The sequence below is a fragment of the Sinocyclocheilus anshuiensis genome, unplaced genomic scaffold (assembly GCF_001515605.1).
Source record: "Sinocyclocheilus anshuiensis isolate Anshui unplaced genomic scaffold, SAMN03320099.WGS_v1.1 scaffold613, whole genome shotgun sequence".
Taxonomy (NCBI): Eukaryota; Metazoa; Chordata; class Actinopteri; order Cypriniformes; family Cyprinidae; genus Sinocyclocheilus; species Sinocyclocheilus anshuiensis.
The window spans coordinates 931682-957897 of record NW_015536487.1 but is presented as its reverse complement, the minus strand read 5'-3'; the positions used below and the strand labels follow the sequence as shown (position 1 = coordinate 957897).

At 40.8% G+C, this 26216-nt stretch overlaps 1 protein-coding gene across 1 annotated transcript in view; it reads left to right on the top strand.

Annotated features, from left to right (window-relative positions):
* Window positions 1-26216, top strand: part of LOC107684914 (receptor-type tyrosine-protein phosphatase N2-like) — a 140907-nt gene that overhangs the window by 21842 nt on the left and 92849 nt on the right. The window contains exons 2-3 of the mRNA XM_016481298.1: window positions 6213-6263; window positions 25637-25750. Of these exons, the coding sequence (XP_016336784.1) occupies window positions 6213-6263; window positions 25637-25750 (165 nt within the window). The remainder of the gene's footprint in view (window positions 1-6212; window positions 6264-25636; window positions 25751-26216) is intronic.

The window sequence follows — 26216 nt, the reverse complement described above, 5'->3', positions numbered from 1 at the left end:
ATTAAAGTTGTCTACAGTAATACCAGGACAAAAATGATTAAACAAGTCCAATCATAAGTGAATAGAGTCCCCTACCCTCCATGGATCATAGTGAATTAATAATTCAGAATCCAGGTCACTTGGCACTGGTTATTTTTAACCTCACCAAAATCCATTTTCACACCACATGTAGTTAAGGCAGTAGAATTGGTATGGAATGCAAGCGTTTTTAGCACCTGGGTCATGCATATAAACTGTTATTTAACATAAAAGATGTTGGATATCCATAAAAGGCAGGAATTTAAGTGTGTATAAATTTCCCAGCCTGAATAAAATACTAATGCACGCCATCATCGCTCAGTATACAGGTCTGCAGGTTTGCTTTAATCACCATAGAATGGGGCTTTGCATTCACTGCTATTGTTGTGCATCCTCACAGACTGAACCTCTGGGGAAATGAGGCACTGTGTGAGTGGTGGGAGGGTTAAAATGGATTCCTCATAAAGATGTCAGCCTGTAGGCTTCAGTCAAAGCATCTTGCTGTGGGAGGGGTGAAGAGTCAGATGTGCTCAGCACCTGGTGTGTTTCCTGTGGCTCGGAGTAAGAAGGAAATTTGCATCAGACACAAGCACATAATGTAATCTGTGCTAGAGTGTTGCTTGCTAGTTGAAGAAAACTGTAGAATTAAATAAATGTTTACATTTTATTTTATCTTTCTATTTGACTGTACTGGTGCAATTGGCATCCGAGGGTTTCTCATCTCCATTGAAATGTGTTTTATGAATGCTTTAAATCAACAAGCTCCTTCTAAATTAATGCTGAAACAGTTATGTCTAAAAGCATGTTTTTGTAAGACGGAAGTAAAAATCCCATTTTTTTCCCTTAGAGAAATTGATTTTTAACGATAACTTGTAAACCTTTAAGGACAAACGTACTGTGAGCTGCGAAGTTGTTAATCGATGGCATATGCTTTTGTTGAAGCCAACAGTTAGCATTATTTTAAAATATTTAGTAAATAATTGTTTAACAGAGGAATTCTTGGTGAAAACAACCATTACCATGATTCTGCAAAAAACTTAAACTTTGTTTGGAGTACTACTTGTGCACAATGCCCATTTTTTAATATTAAGTCTAAAATGTGTTTTAATATCACTATTGATGAGGATTGTATCATCTTTGAATAATATCAGTCTTTAAAAGCAAGATATTTAAAATGTACTTGCAATAGGACGATTCCAATGGCCCGGTGAGGGTGAGGGGGCCCGGAACGCAATTTTTACCAAGGGGGACCAATATATCGACTAGTGAAGATGACCTAGGGCTTCAATATTAATATTACAAAAATATTGTGCGAGGCCAATTGATTTGTAACGATCTGGACAATTTTTAATTTTTAAGCTTTAATTATGTTATAATAATGTGATCATTTTGTCGGGGTTAATATTCTAATAATGTTCACAAAAACAATTATCTCATATATTGTCTTCTCATTATACAGTATTGTCGCTAACAATGACTAACAATCTTAAAACAAGTGTTTTATTTAGACTGAACCATGGTAATCTATCGCTGAAGTGTTTCTTTTTAGTGTGCTGTGCCACGGGAGCCTCTTGTCTTCCCTACAGAAAAAATAGACTTCAGCTATTACTTTTTAATTATGTTTCCTTTTAATCAACCTCAGGAGCCAACAAGCACAGGCCAGCCAGGGTGCGCAGACACTCTTTGGAGATAACTAATGGTTTTGTCGACCTGATTTAGGAGCTAGTGGCAGGCAGAACGCGTTTTATCCAGACAGACGTCGGAGTGAGGAACGGGAGTAATTAATATGGAATGCTGATGTGAATTCTGACAAGTTCTAATAAAAGAGGCTGAGTGGTTTGATAAGACTTGAGTGCCCAGGAGTAATTACAGAGCTTTAAACCATGTGTAGAGTAGAGTTTAGTGTGGGACTGTCTTCATGTTTAATAGAGACAGAATCTTCACTTGACCCTCCCTCCGCCATTGACAGGCCATTTATTACAGCCGGCTTTCTGATTCAGCATGCCAATATCAGCACTCCCCTGCATGGCTAATGTCTTTTAGCAAGATTTTTGAGTGGATATGAGTTATTTTCAGACTTTATTTTGCTCTAGTTTGTTGATTCTTTTTGGCTCTTTTATGGATTATGACAGTAATGACAGCTGTGAGGGCATACAGACAGGGACAGAGAAAGACAGATAATAAAGCAAATGTGTGGGTTATAAAGTGATTTCAGAGGCTTGAAAAAGGAGAAAAAAAATGAAACATTTCTCTACTGCGAACGACGTAATAAATGTAAGTGGTAATGAAAAAGACAAAGGCAAAATCTCTCTTCCTTTCAGGGACATTTGTCTTTCCCTTGTGCTTTATCAAAGGACAGCTGCTAAAGAGTCCCTTGGCCATGTGCACACACACACACACACACACACACACACACACACACATTGGCACGTGTACAAAGCTCTGTAATCTTTCCTCTTGTCACCTAAGAGCTCCCTTTCAGTCTCGTCTCCATGGAGACGGCAAACTGTTTTGTGTCACAGTTTGTGTTCTGGTCGGTTCAGCCTCAGCAGTCTGTGTGTTCGCATCTAATCCTGCCTCATCTTTCTAGAGCTGATGTCCACAATAATTACATGAACTTTTGTTATTTCCTTTATGCATCCATCCACCATATCAGTGGTCAGCAGGGAGACCTGTCTGTTTCATTGTTATATACTCCAGAAATGATTGAGAGGAAGGTTGTGCTCAGTAATATGACTCTATAGGCAATGGATGGAATCACACTGAGCCATGAAAGACTGTGAATCACATGAATTCAGTGGATCACATGCTGGAGCATCACACCTCTCGTCCTCTTTTGCCATTTAACATCTTATCCATCTGTTATTATTTTTATATCTCATTCCACTGACACTTTTCTTCTTTCTTTTACAAATGTGCTGTGCCTTCCTTTGCCATCAGATCCTTTGTAATTTTAGCTGAGTATGAAAATAAATGACACATCATTATTATGAAGAGTGATAAATTAATGATCAAATTCAACATAAAAAAATGTATAGTGTGTTCATGTACAGTTTTCTATGGAAGCCAGTTTCCCTCACTGAATAAAATATTAAGAAAAAAGTCATTGTGTCACACCCCTGGACTGTTTTTTATGTGTTTTCATCCCTCATGTGCTCTGTGTGACCTAGTTTCTGTCTCCCGTTGATTATGTCATTTAGTTCAGGTGTGTCTTGTCTATTATCCTCGTTTACGAATGTGCTTGTTTGTCCAGTCTACTACATCCCTACGTGTTTATCCTGCCTGTATCTACCCTCTTGTGGATTATTAAAGACTATTTGCATTCATCTTCATCTTCTTCATGCATTTATCTTTGTGCGTTTACATACCATAGCGTGACAGAAGACCAGACCTAAAAGTGAAAGTTTTGTTTTTAAGTTTTCCTTTTGAGTTATTATTGTCGACCCAGAGCCCAGCCTACCACCAACCCGCTTCACAGAGCTACAGTTTGAGCCCACCACTGACGGAGAGCCAGAGCCCGCCGCGACCGACGATCCATCGCCTAGGAGAGCAACAGTGCTGAGGATCGCCCCGGAGCCAGAGCCTCAATCGACGTCAGTCCAGGTGCTTGTGCCGGCTGCTAGACATGCGACGGTGGAAGTGTCAGTAGGGAGCGAAGGCGCAGAGGAATGCCCCACCCACTGCACCACCACTAGGGGTGAGCTGAGGCTGCGCTCAGAGGACGTTAATATATATGCGGATATGCCTTGTCTTCTCCCGCCATCATCAACTGTCTGTACTATAATGACCATGGTGGTTGTTCCCCTGTTGCTGGCGCTCACGGTGCTGGAAGTGGCCTTATGGTGTGTGGGCAGCACACACCGTGTCAAATCCTCCTGAGCATTCTGAACTCCCGCCCAGCTGCACTCTCCCACCTCCTCTGTATCAGTCCTCACCTTCGCCTCCGCTGTTTCCTGGCAGCCCCTCAGCTCACCCTCAGCCCACCATCTGTGCGGTGGGATCACCGTGCCAGTCTCCATCGGCATCGTGGCTGGAGGATCCCTTGTCTCCACCTCTAGCCTCTGGGTCCCGGACTCCACCTCGGCCCTTCGACCCAGCAGCTCCACCATGGCTCCTAGCTCCCTCCTTTCCGCCGTGGCCCATCAGTCCACCTGCTCCGCCGGGCTCCCTCGTCCCTCCGGCTCCGTCTTGGTCAGTCGTCGACCTTCCGCCGCATCAGGACTCCACTCCTCCAGCTACACCTCGTCCCACCGTCTCTGTCAGGCTCCTCCTTCCCTCCGGCTTCACCTTGGTCCTCTGTCGCTCTGGCTCCGCCTTGGCCCTCCGGATCCTCAGCGTCACCCTGGCTCTTCGGCTCTCCGTCTCTGCCTAGGGCTCCATCACCACCTGCTCTGCTGCCGTCGGCTGGCCCCCTGGAGCCGTCAGCCGTCCTCCACCATGACTCCTCCCTCCGTCGGCTCCACCGTGGGTTGCCTTAATGGCTGCGGCCTGGGTCCCGCTTGGCTCCTCCTGCTCCCTCCTGTCTTCTCCCTGGCTCCTCCCTCTGTCTGATCTGCCCTGGCTCCTCCTGTTTACTCCCTGGTTCCTCCCTCCATCGTCTCCACCCTGGACTCTGTTTGTCGTCCTCCTCATGGGTGTCCATCCTCCGCCCGAACCTCCTCCAGTATTTGTCTGCCTGCCTTCCTGCCAGCCCTTTGCCATCCCCTGTCACCATCCCACATCCACATTCATGCGTTTATCTTACCGTAACGTGACACATTGCTCATTTTTATCTCACAATTCTGACATTTTTTCGCAATTTTCTCTGAATTGTGAGATATAAACTCGCAATTGCAAGTTATAAGGTCCTGTTCTGAGGGGAAAAAAGACTGATATTTTCTCAGAATTGCAAGTTTATATCTCACAATTCTGACTTAATAACTCACAATTCTGTTTTTTTCTTAGAATTGTGTGATATAAACTTCCTAAAGTCAGAATTGTGAGATATAAACTCGCAATTCTGAGAACATATCAGTCCCCCCCCCCCCTTCAAAATTGGACTTTAACTCGAGTTTATATCTCGCAATTCTGACTTTTGTTCTCAGAACTGTGAGATATAAACTTCCAATTGTGAGTTATAAAGTCAGAATTGCGAGATATAAACTTCAGAACTCACAATTGTGACTTTTTTTTCTCAGAACTGTAAGAATCGTAATTCTGACTTTCTATCTTACAATTCTGACTTTATAACTCGCAACTGTGAGTCTTAGGGTTGGAGCTAAACTCTGCAGGACACCGGCCCTCCAGGACCGAGTTTGGACAGCCCTGCCCTAATCCTAACCTTAACCATATAGTAAGTACATGTAGTTGATAAATATTACTCAGTACTTAAATGTATAATTATACTGTAACAAGGACACCTTAAAATAAAGTGTAACCGTGAGTTTATAATTTCTCACAATTCTGAGAAACAAGTCAGAATTGCGAATTTTTATCACACAATTCTGGGAAAAGTCAGAATTGTGAGATGTGAACTTGAAATTGCGAGAAAAAAGTCAGAATTGCAAGATAAAAAGTCACAATTACCTTTTTTATATTTTATTCAGTGGCAGAAATGGGCTTCCATAGTTTTTCTCTACATTGGGATTTAGTGGTGGGATTTTTCTGCATGTTACATCATTATGACAGTAGGTGGCGTCAAGTGGCTGTCAACTGAGTCAATGATTCATTCACTCAATAATTAATTCACTAATTGAATCATTTACTCAACCGATTCATTCAGCAATAGGCTTAACTAACGCCACAACTGTGTGTTGCCCAGAGATGCGAAATGGTGGATTTTGCATTTGTGAAGCAAACTATACTGGTGATACTGATCCTAAAATGTAAGTTACTTAATACTAACTTGTTTTTTTAATTATAGCTGTATAGCTACAGTATATAGCTGTTGCATGCCCTAAAAGTGATAGCCATCCAGTGTCGAACCAAAGCGTATGTATTATAAATAAGGATATTTCAAAGCTTGTTTACTACTCAAATTAGAATTCCCACTAATTAGAAGTCTGTCTTAAATGGCTAATTTTCTGCTTTCTCGAGTTGCATTCCAGATATTGATCAGCAGAAACTTGATGAGCCGTACAAACCGCTTTTATGAATTCCCTCACCCATTTCAGGGGCTTTCCATTCCAATGATGCAGATTTTTTTTCCCCCACAGGTTGTCTATTTGAAAATGAGGTATGTGAGTCGTATGAAGTCTGCATCAACGGTGAGTCATTAAAATATTACATTTTGCACTTTCACCATTTGAAATAAATGGTTCTCATTAAAACTGCAAAAAGCTAAATCTCTTCCAAGCTGTCACTCTGCTACCCACTGTGTGACTGTCTTTCATTTTATGGCTATAAATGATCTTGTGTTAGGATTCATTTTCTGAAGACGTGTTTTTATCAAACTGACAAATTCTCTTTAAAAGTCTGCACAACATATAAATGTTGCAAAAATGTAGATTATGATGGAAGTAAAAGGTGTATGTAGAACATTTAATTTTAGTGAGAAATTAAATGTTAGGTTAATATGAAGGTTTATTTATTTACAGTGTTTACTTGTTTTGATCTAAATATTTATAATTAATTATAACTAGTTATGAATAATTATTCATATTTCCCTTATGAGCTGATTCGCTACACAGTTCAGCCCAAGGGTGTCTAATCCTGCTCCTGGAGGGCCACTGTCCTGCGGAGTTTAGATCCAACCACAATTAAACACACCTGAACCAGCTAATCAAAGTCTTGGGCATACTAGAAACTGGTCTAACCCACGTTTATTTTGAAATTATGTTTTAATTATATTATGAAAAGCAACCAGTATGTTTCCAGCCTTACCTGTGCTGGTGTGATGTAAATGTATCTTTGGAAAGGAAGAAAGACCTCCCCATGAGAAACGGTAGTGTAAAGGTGTTAACAGAAAGTTGAGTGGAAGGAAAACGTGTGGAAGAAAAAGATGCACAACCAACCGAAAGAACCGCAGCCTTATGAGGATTGTCAAGCAAAATCGATTCAAGAATTTGAGTGAACTTCACAAGGAATGGACTGAGGCTGGGGTCAAGGCATCAAGAGCCACCACACACAGACTTGTCAAGGAATTTGGCTACAGTTGTCGTATTCCTCTTGTTAAGCCACTCCTGAACCACAGACAACGTCAGAGGCGTCTTACCTGGGCTAAGGAGAAGAAGAACTGGACTGTTGCCCAGTGGTCCAAAGTCCTCTTTTCAGATGAGAGCAAAATAAATGAACTTTTCCACGACATTCTAATTTATTGAGATGCACCTGTATTAATGGCATGAGGTCAGGCAGTACCTGCAGAATGTCCGTTGATGGACAGCTGGTTTGTGTGGGACTACCATCTTTCTAACATTTCTAAGAATGGAAAGCAATGTCTGTGTGGCCTTCAAGAGAGAAAGTGAGGGACTGAATGGGGTCTTGGCTAGTAAAATGAAGTCAAGCCCTTTCAAGTTCAGGCTGTAGGTGAAAATAGCCAATCAAGGTATAGATGTCAGAGAGACAGTCTAAGGCCCTGTCCACACGGAGACGCGTTTAGCTGTATACGCATAAATTTTGTATCGTATAGGTGTTTCGTCCACACGGATCCGGCGTTTTGGGAGAGTGAAACCGATATTTTTTGAAACCGGGTCCCAGAGTGGATAAATCTGAAAACGCCACCCTTGCGTTTTCGTGTGGACAGCGAATCCGTATATTTTCTGAAACGATGACGTCATCAGCCCACGTCTCGCCCCTAGTCAGACACCACTACGTTACATAACAGCAACCAAAACATGAACAAACACTGAACGATTGTCTTTTTATTAACTAACATTAACACAGATTAATAAATGTATTGTTCCATGTTCGTTTGTATACCGCGCGCAATGTTTATGCGCATAGTCCAAGTCTTCTTCTCTGTTTTTAGTGTATCTCTGTGGCATAATTACAACGCCACATACTGGTCTGGCATGTATACTACATTGTTTTGTGGTTTCGTGTGGACGCAGATATTTCTTGAGACGAGGGGGAAAAAAGATCGGATAGGGAAAGCTCTGGCTTCGTGTGGACGTAGCCTAAGATTTACCTTGTGCTGCTGACTGATTGCAGATTAGTTTCTGTCAGCATTTAAATTCTCTCAGTGGTTTTAGTCTTGTCATAATGATCAAATAACTGGTTTCTTGTCAACATTTATGCCTTTATGCCTAAACAAGAACCTTTTATTTGTAATTGCCTCCTTTTTAGTACTATCCCAACTTCTTAATGGCAGCTCTTTATAATGTTCTTATAGTAGGTTTTTTTTTCATTTGAGGTGTTTGTCAGGGATACTCCAGCCTCGTCAGACCCAATCACCTCACACACCCGATCACAATCACTGGAGTACTAATCAGCCGCACATGTCACCACCTCATCAACACTAGCTCAAATACACAGTCACTGCATTTGCACTCTGTCTGGTTTTGAGTTCACTATGCTACTCCTTACCTGACTCTCCTACCTGGACTCTTACCTGCTACCCGCCTGTCTTCGCCTTAGGCATCATCCGTCGGACCTGTTAAGAGATACAAGGATTTGTTATCAACCTGAGCAAAGTCCAGTCATTATCAAAGACTCTGAGTTACCCCTCTGCACCAAGCTGTAAATAAAGAGCTTTAACTTACCTGACTGCCTCCCCGAGGTGTCCTTCTGTATTGTGACAGAAGACCAGACCACAACAGACCAACATGGAGCCACAACAACACAACCCAATTTCACTTGAGGAATTTGTTCAAGCGATAAGAGCGTCTGTTGCATCTGCCTCCTCCAGTCCCATGGCCCGGCCCGCTATCTTCTCCGGTGAGGCGGTGGATTGCAGTGGCTTCCTGTTACAATGCTCACTCTACTTTGAAATGCAGCCTCAAGCCTTCACCAACGATTGTTCCAAGATTGCGTTCATGATTTCTCATCTTGCTGGCCGCACTCTTCAATGGGCCCAATCCATTTGGAATTCTAACTGCCCTGCTATTCACACTCTAGCAGCCTTTATGTCCCATTTCAAAGAGGTGTTCAGTCACGCCGCCACGGAGATCTCCGTCCATGATCAGCTCTTCCGCATCAGCCAGGGCACGGCATCAGTGAGTGAGTATGCTGTCAAATTTCGCACTCTGGCGGTGACTAGTGGCTGGAATGAGGTGGCCTTACTCACCGCGTTTCATCAAGGGCTCAATGCTGACATTCGATTACAAATGGTGATTTATGACAACACCGTGGGCCTGGAACGCTTCATTCAGAAGGCCATCAAGATCTCTCAACATCTACATGCCTGCAAGGATGCCCTGCCACTCTTTTCACCGATCTCACCCACCTCACCGCCTCCAGCACCAGAACCCATGCAAGTTGATTCATATTATCTCACCCGTGCGGAGTGCACTCGTAGGATTACCTCGGGACTCTGTCTATATTGTGGAGAGCATGGACATTTGATTCGCTCTTGCCCTGTTCGACCAGCACGCCCAGCGGTGAGTACCATCCAGCTCAGTCCTCAGATAAAAACTCTTAACTCGTATGAATGTGTCATTAATGTCATCTCACCAATCCCTTTCAGCGCAAGCTCTTGTAGACTCTGGCTCTTCTGGAAACTTCATCTCACTGGCCACACTCCAACGGCTACAGCTAAAACCTCAGAAAAATACCGTCCCTCTACATCACCGGCGGCGTCCAGCTTCTTCTTCGTAGGCAAGAAGGACGGAGGCTTGTGGCCTTGTATTGATTACAGAACTCTCAATTCTCAAATAGTCAAATACCTGTATCCCCTTCCACTAGCTGCCCTGGAGGAACTGCGTGGAGCGTGCCTGCGAAGCGCCTACAACCTCATTTGTATCCGCCATGGTGATGAGTGGAAGACCACATTCATTACACCCACCGGACACTATGAATATCTTGTTATGCCGTATGGATTATCCAACTCACTTTCTGTTTTCTTAGGATTTATGAACGAGGTGTTCCAGGAGTTCCTTTATCACTTTGTGATAGTGTACGTCGACGACATCCTCATATACTCCTGGAATCAGGCCGAATATCGCCACCACGTGGAGCAGGTCCTTCAGCAGCTGAGGAAATACCACCTCTACCTCAAGCTGGAGAAGTGCGAGTTCCACCGCACCACCATCAAGTTCCTCGGATATGTGATCAATCCCCAGTGTATCCAGATGGATGACAATAAGGTCCAAGCCATTCATAACTGGCCTAAACCCAAGACTATTAAAGAGCTCCAACGCTTTCTGGGATTCTCCAACTTCTACCACCGCTTCATTCACCACTTCAGTCTCATCACCGCTTCTCTAACGTCCATGCTCCGAAACAAGCCCAAGTCTCTGTCCTGGACACCCGAAGTCCTCGAGAGTTTTGAGAAGCTGAAGGAAGCCTCTGCACTGCTCCATCCACCCTGATCCTCAGAGGCCGTTCGCCATTGAGGTCGACGTGTCCACAGTCGGGATAGGAGCGGTTCTATCGCAACACTCCGGAGAGCCTCCTATCCTCCATCCCTGTGCATACTTCTCCCGCAAGCTTTCCCCGGCGGAGCAGAAATATGATATCGGTAATTGCGAGCTACTCGCCATCAAGCTCGCTCTGGAGGAGTGGAGACATTGGCTGGAGGGAGCTATACATCCGTTTCAGGTCATCACGGATCACCAGAACTTGGAGTACCTTCGTGAGGCCAAACGCCTGAACCCTCGGCAGGCGCAGTGGGCTCTGTTCTTCACCCGTTTTCAGTTCAGTTACCTAGCGTCCGGGAACCAAGAATACCAGAGCTGACACCCTTTCTCATCTCCATCAGCCCACCGAACGGCCATTGCCCTCAGAAACCACTCTCCTTCCAGCCATCATTGTGTGTCCCATCCAGTGTACACTTGATGAGGAAATCCGCCAAGCCACTCAATCTGAGCCTGCTCCGCCGGGAGGTCCAGAAGGGAGGACCTATGATCCATCAGCCCTCCGCATTACCCTTCCGGACTCGCTGCACTCTTCTCCGGGCTCTGGACATCCAGGCAGACAGCAAACCCTCTCGCTCCTCCAAAACCGGTACTGGTGGTCCAATATGGCCCAAGAAGTCTATCGTTTCGTCCAAGGATGCTCAGTCTGTGCCATCACAAGTCTCCCCATCACTTACCACAAGGAAAACTGGTACCACTTCACATACCCCACCGGCCTTGGTCCCACATCGGAGTCGACTTTGTCAAAGACCTCCCCGAAACAGAATCTCACACATGTATCCTCATTGTCATCGACAGGTTCTCTAATGCGTGCAAACTTCTCCCTCTCAGAAGACTACCTACCTCCATGGAAACCGCGAAGCAGTTGTTCCATCATGTGTTCCGCAACTTCGGCATTCCTAAAGATATCGTCTCCGATCGTGGGCCCCAATTCATCTCCCAGGTCTGGCGGGTCTTCTTCCAACGCCTCGGAGTATCTGTAAGCCTCACGTCCGGATACCATCCGCAATCAAATGGCCAGACTGAGCGAAAGATCCAGCAGATTGGGAGATATCTCCATAGCTACTGCCATAACAACCAGAACCGCTGGAGCCTTTACCTTCCTTGGGCCGAGTACGCACAAAACTCCCTCAGGCAGAATACCACCAACTTCACACCCTTTCAGTGCATACTCGGCTTTCAACCTCCCCTTTTCCCTTGGACTGGAGAACCATCTGAGGTTCCAGCGGTTGATCACTGGTTCCGAGAGAGCGAGAGGTTATGGGACTCAGTGCATGTCCATCTCCAGCAGGCAGTTCGGAGACACCAAATCCAAGCGGACGCTCGTCTCCTACCCACTCCTCAGTACCAACCATCTCCAACAGGCTTGGTTGTCCACACGGGACATTTGTCTCTGACTGCCTTGCTGCAAGCTGAGTCCCCGCTATATTGGCCCGTTCACCATCAGGAGGCAGATCAGCGATGTCACCTACAGGCTTGATCTTCCATCTCACTACCGTATAGCACCTACCTTCCATGTCTCCCTTCTAAAGCCATGCATGAATCCTCTGTCTCCTTCTCCCTCAGGGTCTGATGAATCTGACGTACCTCCTCCTCCCGAGATTGCTGAAGAGGAGACCATCTACCGAGTCAACACTATTCTGGACTCCCGGCGTCGAGGCGACCGCCTCGAGTATCTCGTGGACTGGGAGGGATTTGGCACTGAGGAAAGGTCATGGGTGCCTAGAGATGATATTCTGGACCAGTCACTCCTCAGTGAATTCCATAACCTCCATCCTTATCGTCCTGCACCTAGGGGCCGCGGCCGTCCTCGATGTGTGGTAGGGGGTACTGTCAGGGATACTCCAGCCTCGTCAGACCCAATCACCTCACACACCCGATCACAATCACTGGAGTACTAATCAGCCGCACCTGTCATCACCTCATCAACACTAGCTCAAATACACAGTCACTGTAGTTGCACTCTGTCTGGTCTTGAGTTCACTACGCTACTCTTTACCTGACTCTCCTACCTGGACTCTTACCTGCTACCCACCTGTCTTTGCCTTAGGCATCATCTGTTGGACCTGTTAAGAGATACAAGGATCTGTTATCAACCTGAGCCAGTCCAAGTCCAGTCATTATCAAAAACCTGTCTGTCTCCCTGAGGTCTCCTTCTGTATTGTGACAGTGTTGTAATTGTTATCAGGGTTTGCAGATTATAGAACCTTTGAATTTGATGGTTTGATGTACTGTAGTGTTGTCACAGTACCTTCATTTTTTTTATTCTTCAATATTCAATACCATTTACGATTCCACAGGGAAAAATGGCCACAACATTAAGGCCATAACATTTTAATAGCAATGTAATCAAAGTATTATCTTATTAACTCAAACTCAGTTGTCTGTGATTGCTCAGGCTTGATAGCCCTGAGTGGGATTATATAATAATAAAATTATTATCAATTCTAAGACTGTCACTATCAGACAGAAGAGAGTGAGAAAGCACAGCTGGTATCTGTGGAAAATGTACTGAAGCAGTTTCATGTATTTCAGTATTGAAATATTGAAAATAAATTTTTTTTACAACACTATTATGATATATTAATATTTACGCAACAGTTCTAGTTCTCAAATCTGATTGGCTGAGAGGTCTTTCCAACTATAGCCTCTTTCACACAGAAATTCCGGAAAATACACGGATAATGTGTCCCGTGATTTGTCCCAGGATCGTTTGATTCACACTTCCAGTGATTTTCCGGAATCTGTGTGCGTTCACACACATCCCATAAAGATCCCGTAAAGACACGTGACATTACGATGTGACGTGTAATGTGATGTGTTCTGTTTCACTTAAGCTGGCGAACGATCTCAGCTTCAGAGCGGACAGGTACTAGGTCCCCAACCCGGGATCGATCCCGGAATCAATCCCGGGACATGTTTGCGTTCACATAGATGGCACTCCGGCAATTTTCCGGGACCAATGTGCAGTGTGAAAGGGGTTTCTGAGATATTCACCCAACGCTTAGGCCTATTTGAAAATTAGCTCTGATGTCTCTATTCACTGTTCCCTGAGTAACTGATCACCACCATGATGGATTCTAACTTCTGTTGTAATGCTGTTGTGTTCCAGTCTCCATAGAAATCCACGTTAAAATGGTGTAATAAGATCGACTGAATTAATTAAACTGAAACCTTTTCAGCGTAACTAAGGCTATGTTCACACTGTCAGATTTTGGGATTGACAACCGCATTTTCTTTACAGGTATGAGTCTCGAAATGTCTTGTTCACACAGCAGCTTGCAGTAGTGTCTCGAATACTGTCTGTATGAATGTGCAACAGGAGTCAAGCCCATATTCCTTAACAGTAACCATAGCAACAGTGAACGAAGAAATAACAAAGATGGCGACGTCCATAAAACTGAAAGTCTTTTCACTTTCTGACATGACGAGTCCAATCGAGCTGCGAGTTCATCTGTCAAATCTTCATTAACCGACAGCAGCTTTTATATTTGTGTAAGAATCTAAATGTGAAGGTTTAAATAAAGTAGATTGCTTGCGAGATATCGCGAGAGTAGAGAGCGGGAAGGAACGACAGAAAGAGAGAGAAAGGGAGAGACGCACGAGGTAGTCGGGTGGAATGAGGCAGAGACACAGCTAATGAAAATGCTGGAAAAAAGTTCGAAGCACAGCAGTCTTGGTCTGACTCTTCTATCCAGTGGCTGTAACAGATACAGGAAATAGCCAAGAACCCGCGGATAATACTTGGTAAGCACAGTCTTTCCAAGGCCCACCAAAACTGAGTATTACATTTGGGTGGAGAGCAGAGCATTTGAGTCGCGCGCAGAACACAATACTGATGGGAGAGGCTTCGTGGAGAAAAACAGTGACTGGATCTAAAACTTTCAGATGACACACCGCTCATTTCTCCGTCACTGAAAGTTATCAAAACCACACAAGAAAACACGCAACACACTGTAGACGTGCGTTTGTGCAGGAGAGCAGCTCTCTCTCGCACTGTATGACGTGACAGACAACTAGTTGTCCAGTCCTGTTCTGTTCACACAGAGTGGGTTTTCCGAGAATGCGGTTGTGAATCCTGAAAATTTACAGGTGTGAGTTCGGTTAACGAATGCGGTTGTCACAACCGTAAATAACCGAACTGTGTGAACGTAACTGTATTATGGACTGTTATGGACTGTATTATGGACTCAAATACAGGATTGACAACTGTATTCTGCTGCTGTGTGAACGTGGCCTAAATATAAAAATGTGCACATGTTTAAGCTGTGTTGTTGTTGGCTGCCACAGTAACAGCAGTAAACTTAAGAAATTCCTGTAAAGTACTTGTTTTGTGCACCAGCAAATCTGTCAGTGTCCAGCAGTGTATGCGTTGCATTCTATGTCAAACACTGACAAGAGAAAATGCACATAAGTTAAAAAACTGTATGTAAAATGATAAAGTAATGTGTTAAAGTAATGTGTGCTCTTCTGTGCTTTGTTCTTTCTACCGTTTTCAAATTAGCAATGGAGGCTTGGACTCATCTGTTAAACTGTCAACTTGAGATTTGAGTCAGTGGCGGAAGGAAGTAGTTTTGCATTCAAAATGTTTTTTTAAGACACTCAGTGGTTGTTTCTTATTTATTTACACACTTGTGCCATTACAAGTCGTATCATATTCGTAGTAGCTATGTGATATCGCGATATCATGCGGCTACAAGTGTGAAAGCACAGTACATTGACCAAAATAGTTTCTGATACCTGTAAACTTACTTGGTGGCTTTTGTGATCAAAAGTTAAATATGTAAGCATTTCTTTCATTTGTTCAGAGCTGCATTTGGAACCACATGTATGACGATTTTCTCTTGGTGTGGAATGCATTTAAAGCTCAAACAAGATAAGCACCATTTCAAGTCATTCACTTTAATTAAACAAATGCAGTGAAGAGTGAAAACCCAAGTACTCTGGGAGTGCTGTCAAACCTTAGGACTTATGAGGGAAATATCCCAAGGACTGTCAGGAGACTTTTATCTCCCCTCAGTTTCTTTCTCCATCCTTTGGTTCATGCTGTTGCACAATCTGTTCTCTTGAGAATGATTTGTAGTGACAAGATTTATTTTTGATGGATGGGCTGCTTATCCACTCTTTTTAACAGAGACAGAAAATAAATCTTTAGACTGAGCGTGCTTGATCCTGCTGCCGTTATCTTTATACCTTTTGACGTTGGCTCACCTCATCTTACCAGGAGCAGAATGAAGGTAATCAGTGGCTACAAACAGGCCCATAATCTGATAATGCGAGAGAATGTGGACAGGGTAACGAGTTGCATTTTCATAAACATCTTTTTCTTTTCATTGTTACCTCTAGTGTGATAGCAAAAAGTATTTTTACCTTTCTTGTGAGACCCCGTCAGTCCCTCCACTACCTCTTCAGCACCCTGTGAGGTAGGGCTGCATGATTATGACAAAAATCATAATTGTTGATTATTGCCTTGAAATTGTAATTGCGATTATTAATTACGATTATCACAATTTACATTGAATGATCTTTATACCATTGTTTGATGCAACTGCATGCTGTATTTTTATATGAAAATCAACAAGCTGAAAACACTAACTGAAAAACTTTTAGTGCTTTTCTATAGTATTAAGCCTCAAATGTCAACTAAACATCGGATTGGTTTCTTCTTTAAATTATAAAAAAAAATAAAAAATATGAATGATATTATAGTGTTATACTAAAACTCAAATTAAAACAATGGAAAACCCCTTAAGATAACATGTAGAAAGAAAACAAAGCATCTTAAGCACACAGAATAACATAAGTGGACTTTGAACGATTAATTGCCGCTTTGAATGATTACATAATTGTGGCATCCATAATTGTAATCGCGATTAGAAATTCGATTAATTGTGCAGCCCTACTGTGAGGCTAGATTAGTATGGGAATCACCCCCGGTGGGTGATCCTGCACTACCTTACTGTCATGTAATATTGTGGCACTACAGGGAATTGTCCTGTCTCAGTTCCTGTTCAATTTCTACACAGTAGATGTAACAGTACAACACCTGCTCATGCCACCTGCAGACATTCAAAGAAGAATTCTCCGTTGACAATGCAGAGCAGTCAGGAGACAGGAAGCTGGTGGTGGACCGAGTATTTTGGCATGAGTGAGAACAGCCTGCAGCTGAACAGAAAGACACGAGTTGGTGGAGAAAACATGGCGCTCTAGAGGACCGTTAAGACCAGTAATCATTCAGAACGAGGTGGAACAGTCTGAGAATTCAGTTAATAGACAGTACATGAACAAAATTTGGACTGATTCAGTGCTTTTTATTCTCTGTAGTTTGTCATTGAGCCCTTAAAGTGTTATTTTCCCCAAAACTTTAAATGTGTAACCCATAAGACTTTAGTTCAGCTTCGAAAAACACAAATAAAATGTGTCACGCAATAATGGTTAAGATTCCATTTACCATATTAGATGTGCTTTATACATATGCAATGATCTATGTTTTTATGTTAAAAAAGCAAAAAAAACACAAACATTATTTTTTTAATTCAATCTTTTTATCATAACGATAAATATGATAATGTCTCTTCAGAAGACAACAACTTGATTTACAGTATATGGGTAGCTTTTATGCTCTCTTAATGAACCTTTTGAAGTGTCTAAGTTTTGGGTCAATGGAGGGTCAGAAATCCCTTAGGACTTCATTAAAAATATCTTCACTTCTGTTTTTGAAGATGAAGGCTAGTCTTACAAATGATTATGATTTACAACGGCATGATGATGTTTGGAAGAACTTCCTCTTTAAGGTGTATGTGGGTGTCAGGGAACATACTACGTAGATGCTTAAAATAAGCATCTAGTGTTGGTGGTGATAGGAAGTGCTATGAACTGACAGATGCATATTGTACACACAGAATAGAGGAGCTTTCTCAGAAACACAAGTTATTTGACTGCTGTGTTTACAAGGTATTGGGGGCTAGATTGAGCACTTCTGAGAAGGAACAAATCACATTGGAGTGGCAGAAGTTTTATTTAGTAGGTATTTATTAGCAAATAATCTAGAACTGTAAGTCACTGTCCACTGAGTAATCAGTGCTTTCACACTATATACTGTAGATTTCTTGCTAATTTCTTTGGCCGTGTCAGACATTCACGGAGACTGCTGTGCTATCATCAACCGCTTGTGCTTGCCAGTCTATTATTGTGATTTTAATCAGATTCAGATTCACCTTTCCCTAAATATCATGTGAAAATGAAACCAGCTCTGATTATTTGCCTGTTATAACAGTCAGATGGTTTGTTCTCATCTTTAGTGGGTGGTTCTTGGCTAGAATAAGCTGTGAAGAGGACCAGACTTTACACCGGTAGTCAAAAGTCTGGCTCTGTGAGACTAGGAAGTGTTTAAGAGCACCAGGCAGTATGTGAGTGGGTGTATTTTATTGTCACATCGTGTTCTTCTACTGTATGCTTGAATCACATTTGAGATAGAAGATTACACCAGTGTTGACTAGTTTCTAAGTAACTGTGGATGTGCCTGTGATAAAACACAATTGGATAAATATGTGATTATCAAGGACTTGAACTCTGAAATCATTGTGTGGACATCAATAAAAGCTTTATTCAGTAACAGTTTAATTCATGTGAAATTGTTGCTGTCAGAGCAGTTAGTGCTTCTTTTTAGATATGCTGTATTTTTACAGTACTTTAAAAAGTGAGTTTGTGCACAAAAAGACAGAAAATATGTTGCAATTTATGAGCCAGCAACTGTTAGTATTAATCTTTACTTTCCCCAACATTCAACAAATACCACAATATGCACATGAACTGGCTTCCAGATAACACAGCAGTTATTTATGGCACGTCAGTTCAGATCCCCAATAATGCTGGAAAAATGCCAGAAAAATTAGCCTAAACACATTCTTTTAAGAGCATTTCAGTTTTGATTTATTTGTTCTTGTTGAGCTGCCAGCTATTGATCCTCTGTGATCTGTCCTCCACTGAATGATAATTACACACTCAGATCATCCATAAAGTAGAGTACAGTATTTGAAAACATTTTAGCATCAAGGGGAATCATATTAGGATGTTAATGTTAAAAAGTAATATCAGATACATACAGTGTGATATGACATAATTTGTATTTCCACCAATGTGTTTGAGGACATGCTACAGTATGTGTTGGAAATTTTAATTGCCCTTATTTCACTAACTCCCTGTCAACTGCAACATTTCTGGCATGCACAGTTATGAAAAAGCTTTTCTCAAAGGAAGAGGTTGACAAGTGAAATTCTTTAAAGGAAGAATACAGGAATATTCTAACTAACAGGACAATTCAAGGGACATTCACAGAGGCCATTATTTACTTATGCCATTAAATAGCTAAGAGTCGAACAATGTAAACCTGTCTCTGTAAAGGGTAAGTGACTGATGGCTTGACTGTGGGTGCCCAAGGTTTTTAGAAAATATACAAACTCGCAGGAAAGCTGCCAATTAGTCCCTCGAGGCCTCGACCAATTAGACCATTCTTCTCAGAGACAATTGAGCATTCAAAAAAGAGATATAAAATGTCTAGCAGACTAACTACAAGCTTACACAGGACACTCAGTATATTCAAGATCAGAGTGCAAGTCATTATTCGCTTAGACAATCGAACCTTTTCTGTTTGGACAGGAGCTGTATGTATGTGTGTTTTCACTGACTGACTAGTGCCAAACCGCTTGACATTTTCTATACTCTGAACTTCATCATTAAAACCTTGCTTCCTGTCATTATACCAACTTCTATGGTATTGGAAGCATAATTGCTTGAAGGCCAGGATATTGCGATCGTGAAAAAGCTTCCAACACTGTTTTCTCTGTGGCCTTGAAAATTGAAAAAGTGTACTAAATATTTTAAACTCATTTGAAAATAAGGTTTATGTATATACATTTTTTAAAGGACTATGAGAAGTGATTTGGAATTCCTCCTGGAGTTATGAGTTGATGGATAAATGGATAAAAATTAACAATGAAGTTTCACCATGTTTTTTTATTCTCTGTGCAAAACATGGTTTAAAGTTTTAATCATGGTTCTGTGTTTTTTGTTCTATTCAAAACAAGAAGCCAGGCTTGTTGTTTTTATGAAATGGTTATTTTGGTGTTATTTGCTTGCTTTATTGTAACCTAAGCTCTCTAATGTGTGAAAAGAAGTACTCATAAGGTGTCATATCTATTTTAAAACTGCAACTTGCTCAGTTGCAAGAATGCAGAAATGGAATAACAAAAGAAACAGAAAGGGAACAACTGCCTGAAAAATTAAACCACATATTGTATTCTGCACTGTGATGCAGGTGATATGAAATTGTAATCATTATGGTGACATTATACTGCCTGAACAGAGATGTATTTAGTCAGCAAAAGGCAAAGGACCTTTGGATCCTATCATTAGAAGGAACCTGTAGGTAATATGCTATATTTTGTTCCTTTGGTCTTAGGTTGAGTAACAGAGATTTTGTCTTTCATATTGAATATCTCTGAAAAACCGCTTCATAAAAAAGTAACACCAGCACCACCTTATACACCCTTCATTGCAGATTGCATTCCTCTTTGAGATGCCCACTTACTTTTACTATTTAAAAAAGATTGAATCTGTCATGAAACAAGCATTAATTTGTTTTTGTATTTTTATTTCAATTAATGGAATATTGTAACGGCCAACTGATATATAGCCAAGGTGATATATTTTAGTAAGATTCAGCATTCAAACATCTGCTTTTCTGTTTATTTGTTAAATATCAGAAGTGGGACGGAAAATGCTAGCACATGGGCACAGATACACATGAGCTCCCTTTCTTTCTGTCTTTGTTCTGTTTAAACTTATGTGTAGTGATGTAAAATTAGCATTTCCTGATGTTTATTTGAGAAAATATGATTCATATGAAAATATATCTAATATATAAACATCTAATTTGCTGCTAATTAATAATTAGTAAGATAGTTGTTAAGTTTAGGTATTGGGTAGGATTAGGGGTGTAGAATATGGTCATGCAGAATATGTGCTTTATAAGTACTAAATATCAGCCAGTATGTTAATAATAGGCATGCTAATAAGTAACTAGTTAATAGTAAGAATTGGTCCCAATACTAAAGTGTTACCAGAAATACATATCAGTTGACCATAATAATATTGCCTTGGGTTATAAGGTACAGTACGTAATGTCTTGGTAACAATTACACTGCTGTATTTGCTTAACTTTCAGTTAGATCTGCAAATGAACTAATTGCCTCAATGAACAAAGGCCTCAACATATCCAGATAATCTACTGAATTTGTGGTTCTTAATGCTGCAAAAATGGACTCCTTTTCTGTGGCACCGGCTGTTCTTTATCTTCATTAGTATCACTCTGTGGTTCACTCTGCACTGTGGAATCGATTTTCTGCGGCGATCCGTGTGGTCTGTCTGAGACTCATTATAGTAATGGTTTTAACGTCTTTGAACAGCTGACTGGGTATCTGAATAAATTTGAAGCTCTCTGTTGTTCATTGTGGCTGTTGTCTCACATACGACCACAGCCTCCTGTTCTGTCATTATCTGCCCATCTCATGACTTGTACACCAAGGTCTCGACTGACCAGCAGACCGGGAAAAAAATTCAGGAAAAAGAGCGAAAATCAGAATTACTATCGATTTGGTTGCAACATCGTGTTTCACTTGTTTCATCGATTAACATAATTGCCTCAGCATTGCCAATGGGAGACGTGCTTCACTGCCTCATTCCCAAGAGCTCCGTTTGCATCCTCATGACCTGCTCTCTTGTTGAAACAGCCATTGAGGAGGAAATTGTGAGTTATTGTTATTTGTGAATATTTGGCTATATTACAGCAATTCGTTTCAGGTCCTCACCATCTCTGACGGCAGCTCGGTTAAATGTGGGTTTAATGTGATGGGTTAGGATTCATAACCTGAGAGAAGGGACAGGAGACATTTCAATTGTTTTATAGTTTGCATTAAAGAGTAAAGCAGATCCAGTGACCTCAACTGACTGGACAGGGAAAGACAAGGTTAAACACACTTTGTGCTGTAATATTGTCTTGTCGCTTCCTAGAAGAAGTGCTTTATATCTGTTTACTCATGGGGAAACAAAAGAGATGAGAAAAGAAAACCACATAGCAAGTCTGGCATCCACAATTTGCTTTTAATGCCAGTTCCTCAAAAAAGAGAACATCTTAGATATGAGACACAAGTTTAACGTCTCATTTTTCTCCCTTCTGTCTTTGCCAAATGCACTGGCAGACTAGATTTATTTTATTAATTTTTGTTTGTACTGTACTGCACAGAAGTGTCACATAGTATAGTTACTCTGTATTTGCATTTTTTTTCCTACTGTTTGTTTCAGTTCAGTAGTTTCAGCAAATGATTTGAAATGCGGTCTGCTTTCTTATTACAATCCTAATGCTCTCAGTCTGTGCAGTAGTGTCATTTGCTTAAAATAGTACTCTGTTTTATTTGGCTGTGCATATTGATTTCAGATCCATCAGTCAAAGCCAATATCTACTGGCTTCTTGTCTTAGTAAGAATTGTGTTTTACTGAACTATTTTTAGAATGTAATTAAAATAATTGATTTGAATGATGTAGTCATTCTCTTCGGTGGAGCTACATTATATTAACACATAAAACAACAAAACAATTAAAATAAAAAACATCTAGAATTTGAGCAATCATCCCTAATGACAGATTTAGACAGTATCTGCTACTACTATAGACCATGAATATATTTAACACATTCATTTCCCACAGGAAGGCTGTTCTGTGATCTCAGAAAAGGAGTGTATCAGTCACACTTTTTGCTTGTTAAGTCTCCTCCTTGTGGTATATCACAAGAATTACAGCACATTAAGGTGGTGGCACTATGAGTGAGACAAATAGACATTTTCATATAATATTAGCTCAATATAATCAGAGTGACAAGAGTGTTGACCAATAATTGTGAAGTATTTATAATGCTTATTGGTTTGGTTATGGCATAATTCTAACAATCTGATTACTATTAGAAGTTTACATTTTTGTTTAAAATAATCATTTGTTTCTTTGAAATATTTAATACAGTCATTTTCGTTGTTTGTAAAAATGCTCATTTTAATATAATTGATTTGCCTGTAAGGTTAGAGTATCACATGCTTGAAACCATTTGTCAGCTTGTTTCACTGTGACAGAGGCAGTTTGAGAGATCCAGACCTTCTGTAAATAGGTCAAATGTTGTGAAATGTCAATCTATATTCTCCATTTTCACTTCAGTTCTGATCTATCAGAGGAAATAATAGCCACAATACCGATCATGGAGCTGTCCAGGATTTTCTTGACGACGGACCCACCAGAGCTCTCAGAGCTGTTATTAAGCTTATCGTAGCTAGTATAAAGAGCATTTTGCAAATGAGTGGCAAAGTGCAGAGTTCTAGAGGCATATCATTTACCACCAAGTGGGAAGCAAATGTATCATGTTTGATAATTCTGATAGATTTTATATTTCCACTCACTCTATTTCCCTGAGGCTCTGTTTTATGGTTGTACTGTACAGTGTAGAGCTCGAGGAATCGTGGGATAGAAAAAAAACGTAGCCGAGTCTATATTTGAGTGCGATGACTGTAATTAGAGTGTGATTATTCCGGAGACGGCTGGAAAAAAAAGGCAGCCGACAGTGAGGGAGGTTGCTATGGAAACCGCAAGGAGGCAGTGAAAAGGGTCTGTTTACTGGTGGTTATGACATGTGTCTGCTGTGCATGTAAAAAAGTTTGGACATTGCAGGTTTCAAGTTAAAAGGAGAACAATTAAATGTGATGAGTATTAAAAGGAGTAGGATGTTTAGTCTGTGTATGCTGTTTTTGTTGTCTCATTTTCAGTTCGTATTCTCTTAATTGACCCTTCGTAAAGACCTGCCCCCCTTAGTTACTGTTGCTATATCTGACAAGCCATGGAGCTCTCATGCCACACATCATGTTCTCATGCAGTGAAAAATACATCGCGGAGCAAAGAGGAAACTGACAACTTGCTGACAGACGAGACAGAGCAGGTTACTTCTGGTGTGAAGTCTTAGCTTTCAAATTTTGTCATTTTTTAAAGAAATTCAAACAATAAATAACGTTTTGTGGATCTTTATTGTGTCATGACAGATCACTGTAGCGCCTCAGTTCAAGTGGCACGTGAACCGATCGTCTTTTCATATTTACTAAACATAAATAAAAAAAATAAAATAAATATTCACATTTGCTGTTCATAGGGGATATATTGTATTAGCCCTACAGTTACAGCATAAAATACTATTTACCCCTATTACTATTAACATTTTACATAACATTTACCTGTTTTATCTCACAATTCTGACTTTTTTCTTGCAAATGCATGTTTATATCTTCTAGTTCAGACTTTATTACTCAATTTAACTCAACAATAGCGAGTTTGTCAATTCTGTCAAAAAAAGCCAGAAGTCGGGGATATAAACTCATGATTCTGAGCCGAGGGGAAAAGAGAGAATGACGAGTTGTTTTTCCTTATTAGACCTGTGAGATGTAATCTCAGAATTGCGAGAATAAAGTCAGAATTTTGAAATATAAACTCAAATGTACCTTTTTTTTATTCTTTTATTCCATGGCTTCCATAGACTGCTACTTGAAAATGGTCATTTTCTGCCACTAGATAGGCTCCGCCCACAAATCAACATCATCACTGTTTGCAAACACCGAATTGGTCAGTACACACATTTTTTAAAGTTTAAGTCCACCAAAGTTAATCTACTCTCCTGTCTGGTTTGTTTGTTGGACAAAATGGCGGATTTGGCATTATGATTGGTCAGATCGCCTTTCAGTCAAACCCTGCGAAGGGTCAGTTGCTTCCTCTCATTGCATTGAATTCTTTTTTATTGCACTTATTCTCTCTCATTCTCCCCTACTGTGTTCAAACATGCTCATGTTCACATATTAGAATACAATTCTGCCAAAGAGCTGCTTGTTTCCCTAAATATATAAAGTGAGCCAGTTTGGCGCTTACAATGACAGAATTATTTACGATGAAACAATAAGGCTAATTATATTGACCGTTTATGCCTTATCATACAACATTAGTCTGACAGATCCCATCACATACCGTCGTGGTGGAGATGAAAACTGCTCTTACACGGTGGAGGAACACTTGTGGTCATTAGTATTCCTCGTGAGGTCCGCTGCTATACCCTGAATCCTCCATGTTCGCCCAGATAGCCATTGAATTATGAAGCCAATCTGAGCCATGGTTTGGGTTGCCTAGCAACGGACTATTGAGTGGCACTGGGTCCCTGGTGATGGGGAGATAAACAAGGGGCCAGATAATGTGTGTGTGTGTGTCTCTATATAGGTGCGTTTCCTGATGACCTGTGTGCTTATCTTGAAAGTGTCAAAAAGAAAGAAAGAAAGAAAATACCATAAACCCCTGTGGCTATTATGACCCCAAGCAGAAACTTCAGCCTCACAAAATAAACTGATGGCCAGTAGACACATACAGTTGTGCTTTTTCCTTCAGCAGGTTTTCTGTTATAATGGTCATTATCATGATCTAGAGGAACAACACTTATACATTTAAAAATACTTTTTTTGCTCAATCAAATGTTGTGCTGTACACACAACATTTAAAAATCATACTATTATATGGTTTCTTGCTAATTTAAAGAGCAGGAAGCTGTTTACCTGATACAAAATATTATTTGCCTCAATAAATCATATACTGTGATCCTGATGGAATTATTGCCATGTTTGATTATTTGATATTTGCACAACATGAACTTGAAGTATTTTATTAGGGTGGTTTGTGTGAATACTGTTCATACATCGGGGTATAATAGTAAAAATATATTTTAATGTAAATAGACAACATTTTTATTCAGAAATATGTTAAACTTGTGTATTTAAAAAGTATCACCTTAATGTTTTTTTTTGTTTGTTTTTTTTTAGAATTTTTGTATTATGAATTTTAAATGTCTTATATAGCTTTTTGTTAATTGTATGATTTTTGTTATCCATTTTGTTCTTGCCATGAAGATCTTGCTGCTGACATGGCATACATAAAATAATTTTTTTTATAATCATAATATCATACAGGATTTGGTTGTAAAAGTTGTCTGTGTATTTATTTTGCAGATGGGGTGTTTGGTCGATGTCAGAGATATTCAGGTTCACTTATCCACACTTACGATGTGTCTGCAGCAGCTGTGCAGCATTTGAGGAACATTCTTCAGAAGCTGGCCCACCGAGGTATCGCATCTCTTTGTGTGCACAGCACTCTTGTGCACTTGTTTATCACGTTAACGCATCACATTTAATTGTTTTCTTCTTTCCACAGTATAAGATACGTTTCACTGTGGAAATTATTGTTTATGTATTCACAAGTCCATTGTCTGTTTTTCTAATTACACATCTCTTTGTTTACCAACTTCCCTGACTGTTAATTATTCACTTCTTATCAGCTGTCAGTTGCTTTAGCTTTCAGTCTGTTACCTTCTTTAGATCTGACATTAGCCTGTTGACTTGTCATCTCACTTTAACTGATTATTTACTAGGGATGCTCTAGCATATTTTTTAATAAGGCAACAACATATGATAGATACGATAGTACAAAACAAATACAGTGCAGCACGAACTGGTTTTATACAGTCAACCCTCAACGGACACCTTGGCAATTGAATCGCCATTGGCTAGTATATTTTTTTGTTTACTCGCC